At 39.3% G+C, this 22,252-nt stretch overlaps 3 protein-coding genes across 3 annotated transcripts in view; 2 read left to right on the top strand and 1 right to left on the bottom strand.

The window, feature by feature from the left end:
* Positions 1 to 12,399: 12,399 nt before the first annotated feature.
* Positions 12,400 to 14,775, bottom strand: LOC108149053. Its single transcript, XM_017276399.1, has 4 exons — positions 14,438 to 14,775; positions 13,287 to 13,905; positions 12,665 to 12,858; positions 12,400 to 12,579 (listed from the first exon to the last, which is right to left on the bottom strand). The coding sequence occupies exons 1-4, from the start codon at positions 14,691 to 14,693 to the stop codon at positions 12,473 to 12,475; spliced, it is 1,176 nt and encodes a 391-aa protein (XP_017131888.1). The 5' UTR covers positions 14,694 to 14,775; the 3' UTR covers positions 12,400 to 12,472.
* A 1,582-nt stretch (positions 14,776 to 16,357) lies between these two features.
* LOC108149044 lies at positions 16,358 to 17,712 on the top strand. Its single transcript, XM_017276388.2, has 3 exons — positions 16,358 to 17,069; positions 17,137 to 17,333; positions 17,549 to 17,712. The coding sequence occupies exons 1-3, from the start codon at positions 16,381 to 16,383 to the stop codon at positions 17,641 to 17,643; spliced, it is 981 nt and encodes a 326-aa protein (XP_017131877.1). The 5' UTR covers positions 16,358 to 16,380; the 3' UTR covers positions 17,644 to 17,712.
* Positions 17,713 to 19,414: 1,702 nt separating this feature from the next.
* The window catches only part of LOC108149116 (calcitonin gene-related peptide type 1 receptor), a 30,421-nt gene continuing 27,583 nt past the window's right edge, over positions 19,415 to 22,252 (top strand). Inside the window, exon 1 of the mRNA XM_017276517.2 lies at positions 19,415 to 20,004. The gene's annotated coding sequence lies outside the window, so the exon portion shown is untranslated. The remainder of the gene's footprint in view (positions 20,005 to 22,252) is intronic.

The raw sequence follows: 22,252 nt of genomic DNA, 5'->3' as shown, positions 1-22,252 counted from the left end.
TGGCGTTTGGCATCCAAATGCCCCAGCCACGCGTCCTTCGTCCTCGCATCCTCGCATCCACTCGTCCACTGTTCAGTGCTCAGTGCTCAGTGCTCAGTGTTCAGTGTCCAGTGTCCAGTGCAATGCTGGTCCCTCGCTTAAAGTGAAGTTGTCCGCATTGACATGACCAGATCGGCATGGGTTGTGAGAGGAGGAGAGGGGGTCAGATGTGGATGTGGGCGTAGCCGAACGGAATCGAGTTGCATGTGTGACGGAAATGTGAAACAAGCCCCTCGACCTTCCATATCCATCCGTAGCCACTGGCCGTTTTTGGCCAGTGTGTGCGGGCCAAAAATGGAGTTGTTCCATTGTCACAATTGCCAATGTGGCTGCTGCAGTCGTTGCACCGCTCCTCCTGCGGCAACCGGAAGTGGTAAACATGCATGCCAAGACCTGCAGCTGCAACTGGAGGTGGAGGTGGAGCCTCTGACCCCAGCGGATGCCGCCTGGATATGTAATGAAAAATCAATCAATGCGATACACTGCCGCTTGCCATAGGTCAAGAATTCCATTTCGCCCTGTGTGACAGTTGTTATACCCTTGCAGAGGGTATTATAATTTCAGTCAGAAGTTTGCAACGCAGTGAAGGAGACATCTCCGACCCTATAAAGTATATATATTCTTGATCAGCATCACTAGGCGAGTCGATCTAGCCATGTCCGTCTGTCCGTCTGTCCGTCCGTCTGTCCGTCCGTCTGTCCGTCCGTTTATATGCAAACTAGTCTCTCAGTTTTAAAGCTATCTGCATGAAATTTTCCCAAAAGTTGTCTTTCTATTGCAGGTAGTATATAAGTCGGAACGAGCCGGATCGGACGACTATAGCATATAGCTCCCATAGGAACAATCGGAAAAATAAATGAAAAAAAATTATAACTTTGCTGTTTTTTAATTTTTTTTTTTAGTTCTTCGACATATAGCAATGGTTAAATATTTCAGAATTATGGTAAAAATTTCATCAAAATCGGACGACTATAGCATATAGCTCCCATAGGAACAATCGGAAAAATAAATGAAAAAAAATTATAACTTTTCTGTTTTTTAATTTTTTGTTTAGTTCTTCGACATTTAGTAATGGTTAAATATTTTCGACTTACGGTTTAAATTTCATCAAAGTCGGACGACTATATCATATAGCTCCCATAGGAACAATCGGAGAAATAAATGAAAAAAAATTATAACTTTTCTGTTTTTTAATTTTTTGTTTAGTTCTTCCACATTTAGTAATGGTTAAATATTTCCAATTTACGGTTTAAGTTTCATCAAAGTCGGACGACTATATCATATAGCTCCCATAGGAACAATAAAAATATATAAAATAACTATCAAATAATTGAGCTGCAAATCATCATAGCTTCAATGTTTTTAAACTTATACGCAAGTAAATTATAATTTTAATGTTTTCAAAAATGTTTAATTCTTGCAATAGCTGCAAGGGTATATGAACTTCGGCTTGCCGAAGTTTGCTTTCTTTCTTGTTTTTTAGGTATTTTCAGCTTCGGTTGTTTGCAACTGTTATTTACGGATTAATTCCAACGATATAAATATTTTCAATTGGCATATATTCATACATACTGCTACACGAATATGCAAAGGATTTACAGAAAGTTGTGCAAATCGGCAGTAAGTAAAACGTTGTCATTGCATTTGTAAGCCTTACCAATGTCTACAATTATAAAGTTGTTTCGGTAATATTTGATTTGACATTTTTCAATTTCGATTTACATAGTCTTTAAAACAATTGAACACCATTTTAAAAACATAACAATATTTAAGCTGAAGTTATTCAGTTAATCCCTATTTAAATAAAGGTATTTATTTCAGCATTTCTTTAATCCAATTATAGTCCCTTACAGTTATGTTATTTAAATATGTTGTATAATAAGTATTTATAAGGCAGTGTGAACATGATAAAAATAAGTATTAAGTACCGACTCATGCCATTTATTTTACAAAATTTTAATTACTTAATAAGCAAATCCTTGAATCAGACAACTCCTTCATTTATTGGTACACTTTCGAGCCGCAGTGCTTAGAATAAAAGCGTTGCTGGAGGACGATGACAAGAAGCTCGAAGTCAAGAGCTTCTCAATTTCCCGAGGACTCGAGGCCGCAACAATAACTACAACTCAGCCCAATCCAGTGGAGACAGGGGCAGGAAAAGCTGGGAAAGCTTCGTGCGGCAGGCAAATTCCGAGGAAAAGAAATGGGCGACAGGCAGTTAAGACAAAAGAATTGTGGCAAAGGCAACACAGACGCAGACAGCAAATTGAAATAAATGCAAGACGGCAGTAAAAGTTGCCGTCGCACGTTTCAATTGCAATCCACCACCCAAAACACCGCCCCTTCGGCAAGTGGCAGGCAACAACAATTTTTCGGCTTATTAATAATGCAGCGGCCGCAATTCAATGAATTTTTGACTCCAGCCGGAGAAACTACGGCCGGGGGCGATTGCTCCCGGGCATGCCATTGCTGCACGGGATTCAGCAGGAGCAGGAGCAGCAGCATCAGAGAAACAGAAGCCGGAGAAGCAACATAATGTTCCTCCTTCTTTTTTTTTTGGGGGCTATCTGATGAACCTTTTAGCTGCGACAGGCTGGAGGGGATTTTGGGAAAAGGAGGACGGCAGCCGTAACGTGGCTGCTCAAACCTTTACGTGCGACAAATTTACGACTTCAAATGTGACCGCAGCAACAACAGCAACAACAGCACTACAAATGGAGCAGCAACAGCAAGGTGAACACATTTTGCGGCGGACGGCAAACAAAGTCCGTCCACGCAACCGCAAGCCCACACACACAATTCTGAAGGTATATTTGCAGGGTGTTTTGGTTTCCAAATTCATCAGGAAACCTCCCACTTATTTGCAGAGAGAATCAAGAAGTAAAGCAAAACAACATTAAATTTATAGGTAGAAAAATATTTTTGTTTTTAAATTTCTTTATGGACATAAAGATAGTTTTCGAAGCAATTTTATCCGAAAACTAACAAAAGTGACTTGTGATCTGTCCTTGATGACCTGTTTACCCTAATGGTGTGTTAAAAAATAGATTAATATATAAATTTCTATTAAAAATATAATATTTGAATTTGTTTGGTAAACTTTTATACCAGTAAAAATGAAAGTTTTTTAAGAAAATAAAATCTAAAATGCAACTTGTTAGACACAAAATTCTCTGTCAACACAAATGGTTAGCTCTTTAAGAAACATCTATTCGTGAAAACTTAAAATATTTCCATTGTTCAAATATATTTTACAACACCAAATCTTAAAATTCCCCCTCACCTCCCATAAAAGCAAATATCTTTTAATACCCTTTCTCCTTTTGAGAACAACTTGAAAACAGGTTATTCCTATCTGCATGCGAACTCCGCTGCCCATTCAGTAGCCCACTCCGCCGGGCATGTTAACCTTTAGCAAATGCCCAAAACCGTATCATCCACCCCCATTGCCTTCATCGCCCCCACACTGCCACGCAAAGAGTTCACTGTCCATTACATAAATATTTTATTTCAATAAAACGTGAGCAGTTTTTATGAATTTCATCGACATTTCATGCACTCTGGTGCACGAATTTTGCACTTTACTGTCGCTTAGTGGCATCGTTCGTGTTCGGTTAGTGTTATGCGAGCAGTTTGGCCCGTCCGCCGCTTAAAGGGTTAAAGGCAACTGCGTGTGTGCGACTGTGCGAGTGTACTGGCCATGGGGACTCGGTGTGTCCGCTGATGTATGAAACGTTTGATTGAATTGACAGCACACACTCTGCATCCCCCTCGACATCCCCTTTTTGCCGCCGGGGCTGGGGGGCCAATCGAGCGCGTATCGAAAGCGAACTCCACAATCCATGCTCCACGGCCCTCAGCTCCTGGCCATAAAAAACAAGATGTCATAAATTTTCAACGCATTTCTGTTTGTTTTCCACGGCGTTTTCCCTTGCTCGTTTCACGTTTTAAGCGTTGCGTGTGCATTTTGCGGCGGCCCTTGCTTTTTATGCACATTAAGTTAATTGGAAAACTCATAAGGCCCAATGAGCATCGCGGCCACCTTGCGGATTGAGCTAGTCACTGTTAACGGGGCCCCAAAACATTAATCTCCGTTTGCCACTAAGAAGGGGAAGTACCCCACTGATTACTGAACCGCCTCCCGAAAAAGCAAACAAAACGGGGGGAAAATTGAAAAAATTTTAATCTCTGTCACGGCGCGGAAACACGCAGCTCAGTGGTGTCGTTTTGAAATCGAAAAAATTACTTAAGCCACAAATCTAGACTGTTTTCTACAAAACGAACAGTTATTGTTAGGAAAAATTAGTTATTTTGCATTCTATTGCTATTAACAATATTTCCAATTTGTTTCCAATTTGTAGTATAGTTGTTGTACCGGAAATTGGTTAAAAAGTTTAAGCTTTTATCTGCGCTTCAAATGGATAAGAAATTGTTGCCTACTTTTAAGCAGCATCTATTAATCATATTGTTAACTGTTTGATCAAAACATGTTGGAAGCAACCAAATTTAAATTAAAAAAATTTTTGATAGATCGACATAGTAGCTATAGATTTTTAAAAAGTAAGCAATATTTTTGTTGTTTGTTTAGTATGTGATTATTGTGACAACACTGACGCTGACAGTCGCTGTCGACGCTTTTCTCTTGGCTGCCCACCATTGATGTATAGCTAAGCGCAAGCTTGTGGCCAAGGGCGACCAGGGGTTAAGGGCCAAGGACCAAGCACCAAGCACCAAGGACACGCCAGCGGGCGGCTAACAAGCCAACAGCACGAAACAAATTGAAATGAGGCGTGCGGAACTGTCAACTCGGGTCCGACCCCCAAAAAGTAAATTTAATAGCCCGGCATATTTAAATCGTAAAAAAGCGATAGCAAAGGCAAGCGCGAGGCCAAACAAACTTTTTACAAATTAGCTCGAATTTATTTAAATTGTGTTGCCTACATTCAGGCAGAGCAAAAAATGTGTGGCAGAAAAATATCACATTATGCGGTTTTATGCGCCAAAAAAATAGGAGAGCGCTGAAAAGGAAACCAACGTTAAAATTGAATAAAATGGAAAAAAGTGAAACTCGCTCTTTAATTAGCTGAAAAAATGTGTTTCATAATTTGAATAAACGGAAATTGATTTTCTTTTATTAATACAGGGTAAGTTAGTTAAAAATGTGATTTAAAACAAATTAAGCCGGTAAATAATATAACATTACGTTCTGAAAACGGGGAAAATAAACTATTGTTACATGAATTTTAAACTATTGGGTATAACAAATTTCTCAATGAGATGAGTATTAAATTAATACCACGAAAGCATATAAATAAATCTTATGTGGCTTAAAAACAAGAGTCTTCAGGATAAAAATGAAACAAAAAGTATATGTTTTTAATTATTGAATCAATACTTATACTTTTAACTAAACTTTCTGTTTTTTTTTAATCGGGTGCTAGAATCAATAGACAAGTACAAATTAAGTAACCAATTGGTTTTTAACGATAGCAAAGTTAAGTTGATTATTTCCAGCTTCCTTTTATTCAAATATGATTTAAGATTGTTTAAATGTACATACTTTTGAACACGCCCAAGCTTGCGTGAAAACCTAAGCGAATTTCCATAGTCATATATGGTTTTGCGATAATCTTTGCATGGTTTCATTACAATTACAGTTGTGGGCTGGGTTGCTGACTGAAAAAATTCGAATAAACCGAAGCCAAATATCATTCGCATCTGTTGAAAGCTCCTCATAACACTGAAAATGTTTGTCGAAAGCTATGTCGCGTTTTATGCGTTTGCTTTTGTGGCACTTTGCACTGGCGGAAGCCAAAGGCAGATGAGGCAGCATTTTTATGGTGCACCACCCACACGCACCACCAAAGCCACCCAACCAGCCAACCACCCAACCGACCACTGAATGCAGCAGTTTTTCGCACACTCGCGATAATTGCAGCCACAGCGGCAGAAGCGACACGAAAACGGTTGCAATGCAATTAGAAGCTGGGCGGAATTTATTTTTTGCTGATGTCTCACGCTTCCGCTCCTCGAAATGTCGGCGGAAGGACCCGCGCATTATCCTTATTAGTTTCGTGCTCCATTGCGCCAACTTTTCGGGCATCATTGACACTGTTTTGGCCATGGCCATTACGCTTATGATTATGGGGAATCGTTGCGACCGGCTGACGGCCAACGCCAACCAACATTTGCTGACCATTTCGGCTGAAATCTCATTTCAAATTCTGTCTAATAATTAACATGGCCATAAAAAGCCCACCACCATCCCCTGTTCATTCATTATGTAAACTGTCTCGGTGGCATTTAAACTTTCCACAAAAAAACACAACATGCCGGCAGGACAACAACAAGCGACTTTTATTTTTATTTTTATTTTCAGGCCAAGAAAAACAAAAACAACCTGTCGCCAAGCAGAGGAAAACTCATTTAAGCCAAACAAACATTTGTAGTCTTAATTTTCGTGGCTCATCATAAACTTGGTTACATTTCCAGCCTCCAGCCCCCAAAACGCCCCCAATTCCCAGACCCGCCCCGTAATGGCCTCCACTTTGTTGATGATTTTCATTAAATTCTTACGCCTTTTCCTCACATTGTTGTTGCTGCTGCTCCTGCTGATGGTGATGGTGATGCTGTGCTTAAAAGATACACACGCACACACACACACACTTTGCGGCGGGAGATTCACTTGCCTGCCTTAAAAATCCGGCTCAATGTTCGCTTGTTCCTGCACAGAAAAAAAATTATGCTAATTTATAAGAAATTTTATCGGTACGATAAAATGATTAAACGATATGATTAAAATTAAATAGTTGTTATATTTTTACTTCTTATTTATTTCTTTTATATAATATATTATTTTATTTTTATTTAAAAATACAATATTTCTAGAAATTATTTAATTATAAAATTTAAAAAAATGTACGTTCTTTGAAGTAACAAGAGCTACATAGGGTTTTAAGCAATCCCGTATTCCGAAAATCCGATTAAAAGCTAACGTTATTACGAAAAAAATTATTCAGTGTAAAATCCTTTAATCTTTGTTTCATTATTTTAATCTTGAAAAATATATGAAAATCCTTTCCTACTATTTGACTCTTTAAATAGAAAAAGTTATGAAACTTCTACAAAAGTAAAAGGCTAATAGAAAGTCTAATGTACTTTCTTCAGGTGTTTTTCCCAGTTACTGTCTGCCTGCAGTTAACTTTGTGTTTTTATCGTTATTTGTGTTGAACACGCATACTTAACACCATCGCACGCACACTCACACACACACATCCACAGAAAGAGATAGAAGAAGCTTTCTCCAGGAGAGCACCGGGCACAATATGGCTGAATTCTCATCAAAATTTTATGCTGAAATTAACAAATCTGTTTACAAATTTATTAAAACGTTGCTCGTCTCGCTCATTTGCAGGGTGGCTGTTGGGTTGGGGTTGGGTTACCCCTTTATGCGCCCACTTTGTTGTCATCATCAGTGTGAAACGCCCCGCGGCGAAATCCCTTTCACCAGATCATCGAATAGCTAATGTTGAGTGTGGCGCAGCAGCAGTGCCGCCGTTGTTTGATCTGTTGACAGTTTGATGTGTACGCCAATTTTTCCTTAATGGAACCTATTGACCATCAGCAAACAAAGGCCCAAACCGCCCACACATAACGGCAATTATTCAATATGCAAACAGGCAAACGGTAGCGATTAACATATTATAACTCATATAGAAGAGGCTAACAATGGCCACACAAACACCCACCCACACACAAAAGGTGTTAGAATACAAATGGGTGTGTGTGGGTGTATGGTTGTATGGGTGTGGGTGTGTGTGTGTGTGAGTCAGCAGCGTTTTGCATAATTCCCGAAATTTCCATAAACACAAACGGCGAGAAATTCATAGTTCAAACAGTTACCGTGTCGCCGACTCGATTTGCATACGGACTGAAACTCAGGCTCCCAGACTTAAACCGGGATTTTGGATTTGAATTTGGTTTTGGATTTGGTTTTGAATTTGGATTTGCATCTCCGCATGAATTAGCTGGCCAATAAGAAGAGTGGGGCCTCCCTGACTCATTCTCACATTTTGGGGTCTGTGGGAATGTAAACAATGAAGAAGAAGTCGTGGCGGGCATAACAATAGATGACCGTAGCGATGTTCAGATACCCGTACCATTGCCGTAATGGCACACGAAGCCTTTGATCGCAAGTTCTTGGAGCAGACTGTAAGTCGATAATTAAACAACAATTTGCCAACTAAGGGGAGAAATTGTATGGTTGACTAATTAACAAAATTCCATGAAATGATTTAAGAAAACATACTACGATAAAAACTCGTTTTGGTGATACAACCAAATCTAGTTTTGAGATGATAGATTTTTATAGAAAATACATTATTTTTATAAAAAAACATATTTTCGTTGTAAAACTGTATATTATTGTTAATTATATTTTCTTAATAATTGCTGAAAAAGCCGCCAGTTACTTGATATTGTTTATTATTGATTTAAAAAATAGCAAAAGTCGCCCAGAAACACTTGAAGACGCAAACAAAACGATTTGTAGGAACAATAAATCAGAAATTAATCACAGTAGAAATCGATTTAAATTTATGTGTTCCAAATATATTTGATTTATTAACAGAAAGGCTATTTTCGACAGATTGCTTGTCTTATGTAATCGAGGCATTTAGTAAGAGTGTGTGAATTTTATTGGCAACTTAAGGATGTAAGAGTGGTCCATTGTTCTTTCCATTGTCCATTCAAGTAAACTGTTTTGCATTCGAGAACCTTTGGCCAAATCCCTACTATATCTGTTCAATTTGAATGGGAAGACTTTAAGCCGAGCGGCTTAAGCATTTAATCAGTTAATTGTTGGCAACGACGATACGGACGGGTGTGATTTTTTAATTAACAGCGCCATTTACACAGTATTACCATTCCAGGACGCCCCCTTCCACACACACAGTTACGCTCCTTCCACACACACACACACACACATGCGAACGTTGGAATGCCGGAGAAACAAGAACAAGTACAAAAATTGCCGTTATCACGCCACAATAACCTCAAAATTTATTCACTTTATTGATAATGCAATAAATCGCAGCCGAGTAGCCAGTGCAAGTGTGTGGGTGCATGAGTGAGTGTACTCGTGTGGGTGTGTGTGCATCTGGATCTGCAGCTGTGCGTGTGTGTGCGTTGGCGCTTCTCTGTGAACTGGCAATTTTTTCGTAGCATATTTTCGGGCTGGCGCATATTTTTCATGTTTGCATATTTCATTTCAATTTTATTTCTTGCTGCACCCTCGCACACACGTACGCGTGTGTATTTACAGCCAGTGTAAAATATGCCATGAAAATCAACAAAAATTCGTACACAGCGCACACGTGAGTGGTTGCTCTGCCGTCTCCCTCTCCGCCCCTCATTCGCTTCTCTTTCCCGCACTCTGCATTGCAATTGTATCTCGATTTTACAGTTTTTGTCTTTAGAAACGTTATGGGATCAGGACATTTCGGTGGGCGGCGCTCAATACAGGACCGCCCGCCACAAAGGACAACTTCAATATTTACGTTTCATTTCATGAGCCTCCATATTGGCGGCAATGTGTTGATAAGACAACAACAGCTCCACGAGAATGAGAGGGGTAGCAGGGCATGGAAAGAGACAACATACACGGTGAAATTATCATCAAAATGGGTCACATTTTTATAGCAGAATTTTTTTTTAATTTTTAGAGACTTAAAAATTTTAAAGAAATCCAAAAATGTCCTTTAATTTGAGAAAACTCTGCATGTTTCCTAATATCTGTATTGGTTTTGCATTTGCAAGTGCAATTTTGGAGACCTTAAATTTTTTGATTTAAAAATGATTTCAAATTTCTCATGGTTTTTAAATTCTTAATACTCCTTGAACGCTCTTAACGCCAAACAAGTGTTATTAGCAACAAAAAGTAAAATTAGAGGTGAACTAAAATGTATAGATTGAATGGTTTAGTGTTGAGGTCTGTGCTATGTAAGTTCGAATGTATGTTTAAGATATCATTATTTCAGTTTTAATTAAAAATATTTAACTTGAAAACACCTCCAAAGTTCTTTAGACGAAATTATATGCAATAAAGACAATGACTTTGACTTTTCAAAATCCAAAGAGCAGACCTAAAGTTCCTTGATAATCTTTTCTTCGCTGCTAAAATGTGATATTCTTTCTCTGTCTGCTAAGATTTTATGTTTTCTCTCAGTGCACCTTACATGGTCTGTTACAATTTCCATTTGCACTTTCGCGGACCAAAAACTGTAGCTCTCTGTGAACCACTTTGGCATGCATTTTCACACCCCTGTTGACCATGACAAATTGGCTTGCATTCGTGTGTCCGAGTTTTCCTTTTTGCTTATTAGCCATCAATGCGCGGTGGCTTTAAGGGCTTTAAGCCCGAATTGAGGCGGCATCTTATCTTGGTCAACTGGTCGTCCCAGCTGCACGCTATTCGCACTTCCGGTTACACTCCATTTAGGGCACCATATTGCCGGGTGTTGGTGTTGGCACTTTTGCGCATATTTTGCAAAATCATTACTTAAACACCCAGACACGCCGAGCGAATGAGAGGGAAAGAGAATGTCCAGTCCAGTGAAACGCTGCTCTTTTCCTTCAGCTCGCCCCTTGTGTTTTTCCTTATTTTTCCCGGTTTTTCCTCGCTGGGTCCTTCGCCTCGGCCTTCCCTTTTCGGCTCGTTTGCTTTTGGGGGTTTTAAAATGCATTTTCGTTATTTTCACTGCAGCTGCGACGCGTTGCCAGTTGCTTGCTGTCGTCGATCTTTTGCCACTCACAGCATTTAGCCTTAGCCACCTTGGGGGCTCCTGGCCAAACTCCCTTCTCACACCACCCACCAGCAGTTTAGTTTGGCGTTAATTTATGAGCAACATTTAGCAGTTTGTACCTGGGAAAGCCGCTGCAAGCCATTCCAAGGGAACTTTGCTTTATGGCTTGTTGTTTGCCACCTAAAAAAAAAAAGTTACATATACAAATGAAAAGAAGCACAACGACACTTAGGTGCTCTTTTGTTAAGGAGATTGTACAGTTTAAGATATAAGTGATTCTTTCTAAAACGTTTCATGTAGTAACACCTCTTTTATGAACTTTTTAAAATTATAGTACATTTGACAGAAACAAAGATATAGCGAGGCCACATTTCATTTATAACTTTAATTTGCATGGCAAAAAAATAAATAAACATTAAACTGATCAAAGTTTAACTTTAACTTAAAGCTACACAAAGCTATACAATTGTATAAATTATACAGCAGAAATATACATAGGTGCAGATTAAAATTAATGAATTATAATTAATATTTAACTATTAAAGCTAAAATGAATATTAAAAGTTGTAATAAATAATTAAACAAACGGTCAATTTTTTTGCGAGAAATTTAATTATAATAATAATATTGTTCTGCAACATTTTTATTTTTTATTAGTTTTCAGCCCCATTACTTTGCTTTGTTTAAATGTATGATTCTTAATTATTTATTGGGTAGCCATTCAAACATACGAAATAAGACTATTTTGTTACGCAATTAAATCACTTAAATAGGTTCAAAATTTTTGGCAACCATTTTAGGAGTGTCGTACTTATAAGCACACATGTTGCTTGATTTTCTCTTGAATACCTAGGTGTTTATTTATTTACTACTCCCGCTCTTTTTGTGTAACCATTTAAGATGGGGTACTCTGGGCTTGTTAGGGAACTTCTCACCTGGACCCCACTTAATAGGGCTGCCCACAGCAGGTGCGAGTCCGCTAATCCAGCCATAAAGAGACTCCCCCGAACCAATCACTAATATTGACCGTTGGGATTGGGCATGTGCCTGATTGGCTTATTTAACAATTTACACTGCGAGTTGCGATTGGAGTGAGTGTGGGCGAGAGTGATTCTGGGAGCCGGCGCTGCTAAATGAGCCATGATCGCTGGAAGAATGCGCTGGCCGTCAATTAGCGGGCTTCCAAATCTAGCACCTTGTCAAAGTGAAAGGCCCAGGGAAAGGGGTCTGTGTGCTTCCGACTCGGTTCGGTTCCAAGCTCTCAAAGCTGCCAATGGCGCATTTTATACATTTCTATTTGTTTGCCACTGTTCTCTCTTGGCTGTATAGCTATTTAAGGGGTATTGGCACCCCATCGGGCCTCGGAGCTCTTGACTTTAATCACACTAATTACGGAACTAAAAGGATAATCGTGTCGCTGACCGCACAAGCTCCTTAATGCGTTTGTCCAACTTTTTGCGTGGGCGTTTGATTGTATGTGCTTTCGCTGCCCAACCCCTAAATTGTCATAATCCCCTCGATTTGACAAGCTCATTAACTGAATACCAAACACTGAAGCTTAAAGACATTCGAGTTTATTAAATCCTAGGCAAGAAACTATCCAAAAATAGTTGAGAATGATGAACGAGCGATTAGAGGAGCGAGTTCCTCAGTCGGTAAGTCATACTGAAGCCCGTCTCCACGTCCGGATTCAAGGTGAGCTCATCGCTGGAGAAGTGCATCAAATAGGGCGGTGAGGCTGCAATATGGAAGCCACATATCAAGCGGTTTTCAACGGGAAATTCAACCTCCCATTCCCCTTTCCCTTCACTTTAACCACTCACCATAGACCAGCAGGTTGTTGTTGGTGCCGCAGTAGTAGGTGGGCTGGTAGGCCATGTTCTTGGCCAGAATGCCCTGCGGTATCATCAAATAGTCCTCCTGCCTGCCGGCCGTGTGGACAGTGGCGTGGCAGAACTCGTCGTACCCCTCCCCAGTGTCCGACTGCACCGACATCGAGAACTTGCTGAAGGAGTATCTGTTAAGTGGTTTTCATTAATCCAGATAGAGAAGAAAGAGTTATTAAGATAATTAAAAGAATTCTTTTTACACATGTACTAATTAACCTTTCGGGCTTATGTGTTTAAATATGAACTTTTTTAAATATGAACTATTTAATTTAAATAAAATAAAATTACTTAAAAATGCTTTTTAGAGAATAAATATTTCTACCCCGACATCGAATAATTAATCAAAAAAACCATCACGTATGAATAACATTTACTTTAAAAATTTAGGACAAAAAACAAGCTACACAAAATTTAAATAAAAAAGAATAAACAGTTTAAAAATATGTTATGGCTCGCTGTTTTAAGGTTCTTGGGGAACATTTTCTTTTTACATAAAAAAAAAGACTAAATGTACAGAGTTTGTGGATTTAGTTCAAGTTTTATGCACTTTACTCACTCAATCATGTTGGCGCTGCCTGTTGACTTAATGCAGATATTATAGCTCAGATCGGGCATATAGTTGCTGGTAACTGAAGTCTGGAAGTTGAAGCTGCGAATGGTGCCCGTTAGATCGGTGTAGTATTGCTGGCAGCCCGGCGGAGCCAGCAGCTCATAGTCGGCGTGATGGGAGGCAAATATGTCGCGCAGATCCTGCAGGGAATTAGTGGATGTCCCAAGGCCGGCAGAAGTGCTGGATCGCCGCCTGCTGTTCATCGGCGGCCCCTCCAGCTGGGTCACAATCAGTCTCCAGACGGGCGCAGTTCCCCTGGAGGTCACTGCAAATGTGAGGGTCACCTGATCCACACCAGCAGCCGCATTGAAGGGCAAGTACAGGTGCTGGCCATCGTTCACGCCACACAACTTGAAGCCACCCGCCTCGAAATAGTCCTGGCACTCCAGCACTCCGTTCGTTTCCGTGGGCTGCTGCAACACGAACTGCTCGAAGTCGATACGCAACTGCTGGACGTTGCTGCTAAAAGCCTCGATGGTGTAGGTGTTCAAATCGCTGGACAATGTACCAGGATTCCTGATAATCGTTCTCTTCTGGCGTGTAGAGGAGCCCACTTGAATATTAGCTATACGAGTGGAGAAATAATAAGTTTACTATCAAGGAACTAATAATCAATTAATTTATTTAAACACTTTTTACCAAACAACGGGAATTATAAAATTTTGTTTATAAACTTGAGCTTGATTTTACATCTGTATGGTAAAGATCATAAGCAAGGAAAACGTAAACAGTTTTTTGGCTTTTGAACAAATTTAATCCTTTATTTAATTAATAATATATCCCTTACGTATAGCCGATATTGACAAATTATGAGAAAACTTATAGAAATTTAAATTTTTGTGTCACTTGTGAAATTATTAAATTTATTATGTAATTTTATGTTTTAATGAAATTTCTCACCTTATGTTAACTAATCAAAATGCTATAATAAAACATTGAAATGTTATAATAATTGCTTGCCAATCTAACAATACATTTTCCCCCGGATCAACCAAATAATATGATATCTAAGTTCAATAAAAGTTATAAATTTCTTGAAGGAAAGTAGAATTATTATTGACCCACTTTCCATTTTTGTATCACTTTCATTGACTCACTTTCACAGCAGACGCCGTAGGTGCCACAATATCCATTGACGGTGCCCGATTGCCGCATGCACTTGAAGCGGGTGAGGCAGGTGCCGGTTGTGCCGCTGTTGGTTTGGCAGCTGTCCGCCAGGACACTCCTACGCCTTCCCTGGCGCCACAGAACGGGCTCCTGGACGTCAACTCCCACTCGACTTGTGTCATTCAGCGTTTGCGCCTGCGCAAAGGCCAGAAATCCCAGTACAAACAGCGGCGTATATCCAATCATAATCCTCGGTTTTACTCAGGTTTAGGTTCTTGGTTCTTGTCTTCTTCACCCACGCACTTTCACATCGACTGTGTGGATCTTTTGGGGGTCGGTTCGCTTTTATAGCTCTTCTAGGGCCGGAGAATCCGAAAGATACAGCGGCGCTGGCAGCGATGCGGTGATGAGATTTTCGTGTTAGAAGCAAGAGCGTGTCAATATTTGGTAGAAGCTCAGACGGTTTGTCACTTACCGGCATGAATATTCAAACCGAGCTAGTTGCGCCTTTTAACTTGTTTGCCCATAGCCGCTCGATCAAGTCATTGAACCTCGACGAAGTGTCCATTGCTCCGATATTAGATCCGTCAAAACTGGGTTATGTTTGCTCACATTTCTGGGCATCGAGAAGGCATTTCTGGGTGTCGCGAAGCGTACTAGCTGGCTATCTCATTATCATCGCCATAAATGAAGATGACGATCGATAGTGATGATGATGTCAAAAAGTGAAAAGGGGCAACAAATAGTGGTGGGTGTGTGAATATGACAAGACCCCAATTAGAGTCGAATTGCACAACACGAATGGGGCAACCACTTCGATAAACGCAGCCCCAGCAAAGGGTTCTGTTTTTAAAGTAATACTGTTTAATAAAAAGCACAATGACAATCAATTGATTTTTGTCAAGATAGTTGAATGTTTAACTGATAAGAGCGCCGACTGCACATTAAACTTATCGCTAGTCACAGGGTTTTATTGGGATTAAATTAGAAGTTTTGTTTTGCTTTTGCATTCTTGCAGGCGACTTTAGTCGCGATAAGGAATAACAAATATAGTATATGGTTTGCTTTAAATATAATTAAATTTACTATACAAAATTTCCAATAGTTCGCAAAGTACCATATATTTTAATTTTTGTATTAACTTAAAATAGTTTTATGTACTGCTCTCAAATATGTTAATTATTTGTATTCAACAAGGACGATCTTTTAATAAAATATAATAAGATAAGTGTAAGCATTGACCAAGTAATATTTTTTTAGACAATTCTTTTTAGACACCACAGTGTATTAATTTAAATTGGGCATTTTCATCTTATTATTTCAAAGTTATTTTTAGAATAAGATTAGAGTTTTTTATCAACAAAGTTGCTGATAGAGCTGTTTACTACACCCAGAATAAAAATCTATTTAAACGATTTTTTGGAACGGTTTTAGCCACTAGTTTAATAAAATATCAATCAAATAACGAAAAATAGGGTAAGTTAAGATAAGAAAACAAATTTTATCTTGGAACTTGTACAAAAACAAAAAAAAATGTCATAGAATTTTCTAAAAACAAGTGCGATTTCGACTTAAACTAATAAAAATCGCGTTTAGTCTTAGAAAAAATAAAAAGCTTCTTCAAAAAGCTTTTTGACCATCAATTTTAAATTTTCCTAAAAACTAGAACAAATATTTTGTTTTATGGCGTTTTAAATTTACGGTAAACTTTCTGAAATCCAGGGCGAGTTTTTATTTGAGTGTATCAATAGAGGGAATCCAAATGTTTGCGATTCTGCCTTAAGACTGCAGGTGCCCCCTTGGGCCAGCGGAGCGATAAAACCAATCGATCATGGTCGCTGACACCTGGACAATTGGGCGCGATTGGGGCGACAGATGAGATAGCCGACGGCCATAAAAAGCCAACGACTGACCATTTCGGAGACTCAGAACGATGAGGAACTACATTGCACGCACCCTGTTACTTCTGGTGGCGGCTTCGGCCATTGAAGCCGCGTCGGTGGCCACGCCCAACTGCGGAGGCACTACCTCCTCGAAGAACATCAAACTGGTGAATCCGGCGAGTCCTCCGCGGGAGTGCGAGTACCATGTGAAGGCGTACAGCAAGTATGTCTGCCAGTTGCGCATTGACTGGGCCATGACCTTGGCCCAGCCCACTCTGCAATCCGAAGGATCGGGCTTGACCTATGCCAAGTGCTCTCGGGACTATTTCGAGGTCAATGGAATTAGGCTGTGCGGCACGGAGGTTTGGCAGCACATCTATGTGCCCCTGAATGCCACCGATGGAGAGTCCGTTGTGGATCTGGTCTTTAGTCTGGCCGACCGTGCTGGAGCCTCTGATATGCCCACGCCCTACTGGGAGATGACCGTGACCCAGCTGGAGTGCCCTGCCGGAGCCTCTGTGCGCTCGCTGGATCTGGAGGAGGAGGAGCCCACCATCGAGGGTCGTGCCAGCACCATCAAGGACGGCTTCTTTGTGGCCCCGCCCGGCTGCCTGCAATACTTCCCCCAGTCCAAGGGTGCCGTCAAGTCCTTCAACTACAACGACGGCAACGGCATCTATCCATCCCGCATGAACTATGCCATCTGCTTCCGTCGCGATGCAGACACTACCGGTCTTAGGTGAGTAACATAACTTGTTTTTTGTTCTATACATTTACAACAATATAATTTATATTTTTCCAAACAGAATTCGCGCCTATGACTTCAACGTGGGCGATGTGGTCTCGGCCACTACTATGATGACCGATGAGAACTGCTATAGCAGCGATAGTACCAACGATCTGGATGCCGATTTCCTGATGGTGCCACAGGCCACCTTCGAGGACAGTCACAAGCACGCCACCTACTTCTGTGGCTCCATCAAGAAGGATGTGGTCATAACAAGTAAGTTTGTCAGAGCTTTTGTGGGTGGTAAAGCTCAGTTAACACTAGCTAACAAATTTCGGAAGCTTTTTTTGAAACTTTCTTTTAGATTTTTAATTTAAACATTGAGAGAAGAGTTTATTTCTAATAAATTCTAAAATTAGCAAGAAAGTTAAATAATTGATTTTTTTGTAAAATGTTACCTTCTAATAATTTTACAACCTTCTTTTATTCAGGCAACAATCCCGGTCCTTTGATGGTCCTCTTCAACAGCGACGACATCTACAGGCAGAATGAGGCTGGCTTTGCTTTCACCTACGTTGTGTCTTAAGCGGTTAAAAACTCTTTGATAATGTAAACTAAACAAAGAAGTGGTTATTAAAATGAGCTTTAATAGAAAGATTTGCGAGTTGTTTGACCAAGCTTTAGCGGTGAGCTATCAAAGAGATCCACTCGGGGAACTGATTTGGCACATACAATCGTATGGGTCTTTTGAGCTTTCGTTTTCTATTCCCATCGCTTGCACTATCAATTACAGATAATTGCGGACTTATCAGAACAGCGGAGGTGTCAACATTTGTCTGTGACAATTACCAGACAAGCAATATATTATCTCAAGAAGTCAGCCTATCTGGGTGTTCAAACAGCGTGTGAGACTATCTATCAAGTGGTTCGTTCACATATTTATCAGATTCCAATCTTGGCTAAACTTTATCTAAACGCCTGTAAGTTATGTGAGGTAAATCGACATTCCTTAAAAGTCATCTATCATGTTGAAAACTATTAAGTGAATCACAAAGTTATTAGTACTTAAGAAGTATTGTAAGTGGTAACTCAAGTAAAATTGTAAAAAAAAGTAACGTAAATAGAAACACAAACAAATGTGGCAAAATATAATATATTGTATATGTTTTACAACATAACGAATAAGTTAATCTAAATAAGGGAAGCAAACAATTAAGATCAAGCGTTCCTTAAAGCTTGGGATTTTACATCCTTTAAGCTTTTAAACATTTCCGAAAAGTTTGTGTGGGCTTTTAAGGCTTTGAAAGGTTGAATTATTTCAGATTAGCAAAGACAGAACCCAAGCTGAGTACCTATAAACATTTTTTGAAATGCTTTCAAAAAACTTTTATAACTTCAGACTATCAACAAGTGTTTACAAAAAGATCACTATGACGGCGTACCCCCTTTTCAAAAATGTTCACTACTGATAGTCCAAGTTAAGATTAGAATTTGGCTGTTGAAAGCGATTATAAAACTCGGGTTTTATGAGCGGCGCCCAATTATAATTATCATAAACGGCAGAGTCTAATAAGCCGCTTTTGAATTCGATCCAATTGAAACATTTCTCCTTATCAGTCTCTTCAAAGGCAGCGCAACAAGTTGCGCGCAACAAAAAGTACCCGGTGTCCAATTTATTGCCCATATAGTTGCCATGGAAAGCTCTGCGAAAGCTCGGAAAACCTCTTGCTGGGATTCACTGCACTATGGTCACAAGACCAATAGTTTTCCTCAAAAAAAAATATTTTGCAAAATAGTTTTGATAAAATGTAAAATATAACTTGGAAACTACTACTTTTACTAAAAAATAAACAATGTTCTAAGAATACAAAAACAATTTTAAACAATTATTAGAAACAAATAAAAAAAAATTATTCATAAATAATATCCCCAAAATTATTTCTACATTTTGAATTTTTCATTTTATTTTTTTCAATTGAGATAAATACTAAGCAGTATTTTATATTTATGGATTTAACATAATTAATATATGTATTTAGGTACAAGGTACAAAATAAGGAATCACAGTTTGTAAAACTACAACTGCATGAGTTTATTTTTAGATTAAAAAAGGTCTCAGTAAAAACGTATTGTTTTTCAGTTCTATTTAACGCCAAGCAGTAATTAAGATAAATCTTCCTCAACTTAGAGAAGAATGCGTACAAATATTTGCTATCTGCCCATAGTGCACAGTGATAAGAAGCCGAGCTAACTCGAGCAACTCGCAATGTTGCAGCAACACGACCGCAGCAGCAGCAGCAATAGCAGCAGCCACGCCGGCTGCGAGCCGTGTGGCATGCGAATTTCAGTTGCCGTCCAACTGCCGCGGATTCGGAACGCTCCTCGCGCATCCGAGCCGGTTCAAAAAACGACTTTCAAAGCCTTTTTCGAAGCGTGTGCGCGAATCGCTCATTAAACCCAAATGGGTGTACAATAAAAAGTTTTTCCCCCAACCATTGAAAAGTGTGTGTGCTCTACTTATTCTTTTATTATTATTTTGTCGAAGCCATTGTCATTGTCATCGGTTTCCGCACGCTGGAGTGGAGTGCCCGAGTGCGTCGCTTAAAGGCCAATTTAAGTGGCAGGCGTTTAATCAAGTCAAGTCCCAGTCTCCGACGCCGCCGGTGTCACAAAAGGCAGCCGGAGTCCTTGGCATAGCTCCGCCTGCCCCTTCCCCTGCCGTCCGCACCCCGCGCACATTCACAAAATTCCCAGTGAAAACATAGCCATAAATTAACAACTAATTCAATTAACTGCCGGCAACGTCAACGAGCGGCACTTGGCTGCAGCGGAATCCCGGGCTAGGAGAAAAGCCAGGAAAAGTCAGGAGCCGAGCACTGCATTGCCGCAGGATATGCGGCGGGCTGCCTAGGAGGAATTCCTTGTGCGAGCCTCCTTCTCCTTCACGGTAAGCCAACTCACAATGGGAGAAATATTTCAAAACTCACACATGCCGTTGCTGGGAACCGGAAGTTATGAGGCCTGTGCTCTGGCATGCATTTTCAGGCGCTTTTGTCTCCGAATATTTTTTAAATTTTCATGCATTCATAACTATTTGACAATTTTATAACATAAAATTTGTATATTTATGGTAAAGTAAAGCAAATTCAAAAGGACTTAACGAATCAGTAAACATTTTTAGCCAATATTGCAAAGTACAATTTATAAAAAGTAATTGTTTCCAAATTTCGCACAAAATTAGTTGCACTGGAAACCTTTTTTAAAACTTCTTAATTCAAATTCGGGACAATTAAGCCTTTTCGAGAATATTATTACTGAATTTCAAAACAAGACACAATTCCAAATTAGCGGCCAAATATGTATAGTTTTGTCAATAAGCCATGTATATATTTTGGCCAGCCTAAAATTTGCTTATTTAATTTAAAGGGAATTTAAAACGACAATTAATTATTTCTTCAGATTTAAAAAAGGAAATCATGTTTATATAATATTCTCAAAAAAATTTAAAAGTTCTGAGACACTTTTAAAAATACTATTTTGAATCAAGACAATCTATGTGGAATCCATTGGATTTATTTTGTGATTTTCTTGGTTTAATGATTGATGATTGATTTTATGAGCCCAGACCTTTAAGTTGCTGAGCAATTTGATAAAAATGGAACCCGAACATGTGCTTGAGTCTTTTGTTAAGTAAGAGCCAAAAAAATGAGTGAAACATTTAAGATATGCTCCCTATGGGTGGCCATTATGCAAATACCTGATTGGGAAAAACGCTCAAAGGATTTAGTTTGGGCCCATCTATTCAAAGTGTGAATTGGCTTTTGTTTGGCTTCCGAATCCCGGGCAGCAGCTGCATAAATCAACGGAGCAGCATTTCTCTTCATTCGTTTGATTTTTGATTTCCAGCTTCATGCTGACGCACGTTGTAAAGCCATAAATCTTGAGATCTGTTCGAAATGTCTTTAATTGTTGAGCGTACGCTCAAGTTGGAAATCTGCAAACGGCAATCTGCAATAGTCGATGATTTCACAGCACGACGCGACACTATCATTATTGTGCGATGATCATGATATATCTGCCGTCATTTGTCACTGTTACAAGTTGAGCCTGGCGGCCTAAAGCAAACAATTTGCCACCGGCTAAATTCGCTATTTGATGTTAGCATTTTCCATTAGCCGTTTACGTGGCGCCCGTACTGCAGCGTAGATGTCATAGATACCGGACCAAGATACATGGGCTTATATGCGGTACAACCACGTTGGCGTGGGTTTGCATTAGCTTTTACTCTAAACAATAAATTCCGAGGAAGCGCTATCTCTCAGATGGGAATGCAGGGAATATTTTGGACCAGAAAATGCATTTAGAAAAAATATATTACTCTTTATTCGGTTTTGTTTTTCTTTTTTCCATCAGTTTGCTTATGTCCACGTGAGCGAAATGCAGTGGCTAATAAGTAAATATTGTCAGAGATAATATACGTTTGCATAGTAGTCCAATGCAATAGTGAGCTTCCAGTGAATGGATGACTCTCGAGAGGTATAAATCACAGCTCTTGAGTAAGTTGCTTAGGAAGTGTATTTCGTACTGCAGCAAATAGAAAACAGATAAAGCAAGTAGTAATGAGTCTAAATAAATGCCATAAACCAAAATTACCTACTGCTATAACTGCAAGCAGAACTTGAAAACAACAACAAAAATTTTAACAATTAAAAACCCATTAAATGCAACAACGATTTCAACAAATATAATCAATGAATACAAAACTGTTTAGAGAATCTTGATCAAATAGGTCTGGAAAGCTTCATATCATATGAAAATAAATATTCAAATTCGTATACCATTCTAAATATAGCCTTGTTAAGCCGTATAAAACATTAACATTCTTATGCCTAATAAAAATGGCAATGGAGAACAAATTATTTATTTAGCCATTAAATGTGTTTTTGAAAGCCTTAACACTTTGCCATTATAAGTAGTGTTAGTAATGCTATTTGGTTTCTCTTTTATAAAAGCGAATTATTAATGGTATATGTGATGATTGCGTTCATGTAAACAAAATGGATATCCATTCATTTCTGATAAAGCCGGAGCTCCCCCAAAAATAAGTGAATTGCAATTCCCCTATTTGTTATCAATTTCCCATCATTTGTGGCTTTGGTCCATTGATTGATACATCCTATTTAGCCGGCTGCCAA

Source organism: Drosophila elegans, unplaced genomic scaffold (genome assembly GCF_018152505.1).
Source record: "Drosophila elegans isolate 14027-0461.03 unplaced genomic scaffold, ASM1815250v1 contig_520, whole genome shotgun sequence".
Taxonomy (NCBI): Eukaryota; Metazoa; Arthropoda; class Insecta; order Diptera; family Drosophilidae; genus Drosophila; species Drosophila elegans.
Note: the sequence above shows the minus strand (reverse complement) of the source record. Positions and strands in the feature narration are given on the sequence as shown.

Excerpts from the sequence above, each read along its gene's own strand:
- LOC108149053 (XM_017276399.1), bottom strand. The coding sequence starts at position 14,693 with ATGATTGGATATACGCCGCTGTTTGTACTGGGATTTCTGGCCTTTGCG. Across the intron at positions 13,906-14,437 it reads CTACGGCGTCTGCTGTGAAA|CTAATATTCAAGTGGGCTCC; the intron begins GTGAGTCAATGA and ends CCACTCGTATAG. Across the intron at positions 12,580-12,664 it reads CAACAACCTGCTGGTCTATG|CCTCACCGCCCTATTTGATG; the intron begins GTGAGTGGTTAA and ends TCCATATTGCAG.
- LOC108149044 (XM_017276388.2), top strand. The coding sequence starts at position 16,381 with ATGAGGAACTACATTGCACGCACCCTGTTACTTCTGGTGGCGGCTTCG. Across the intron at positions 17,070-17,136 it reads GCAGACACTACCGGTCTTAG|AATTCGCGCCTATGACTTCA; the intron begins GTGAGTAACATA and ends TTTTCCAAACAG. Across the intron at positions 17,334-17,548 it reads GAAGGATGTGGTCATAACAA|GCAACAATCCCGGTCCTTTG; the intron begins GTAAGTTTGTCA and ends TCTTTTATTCAG.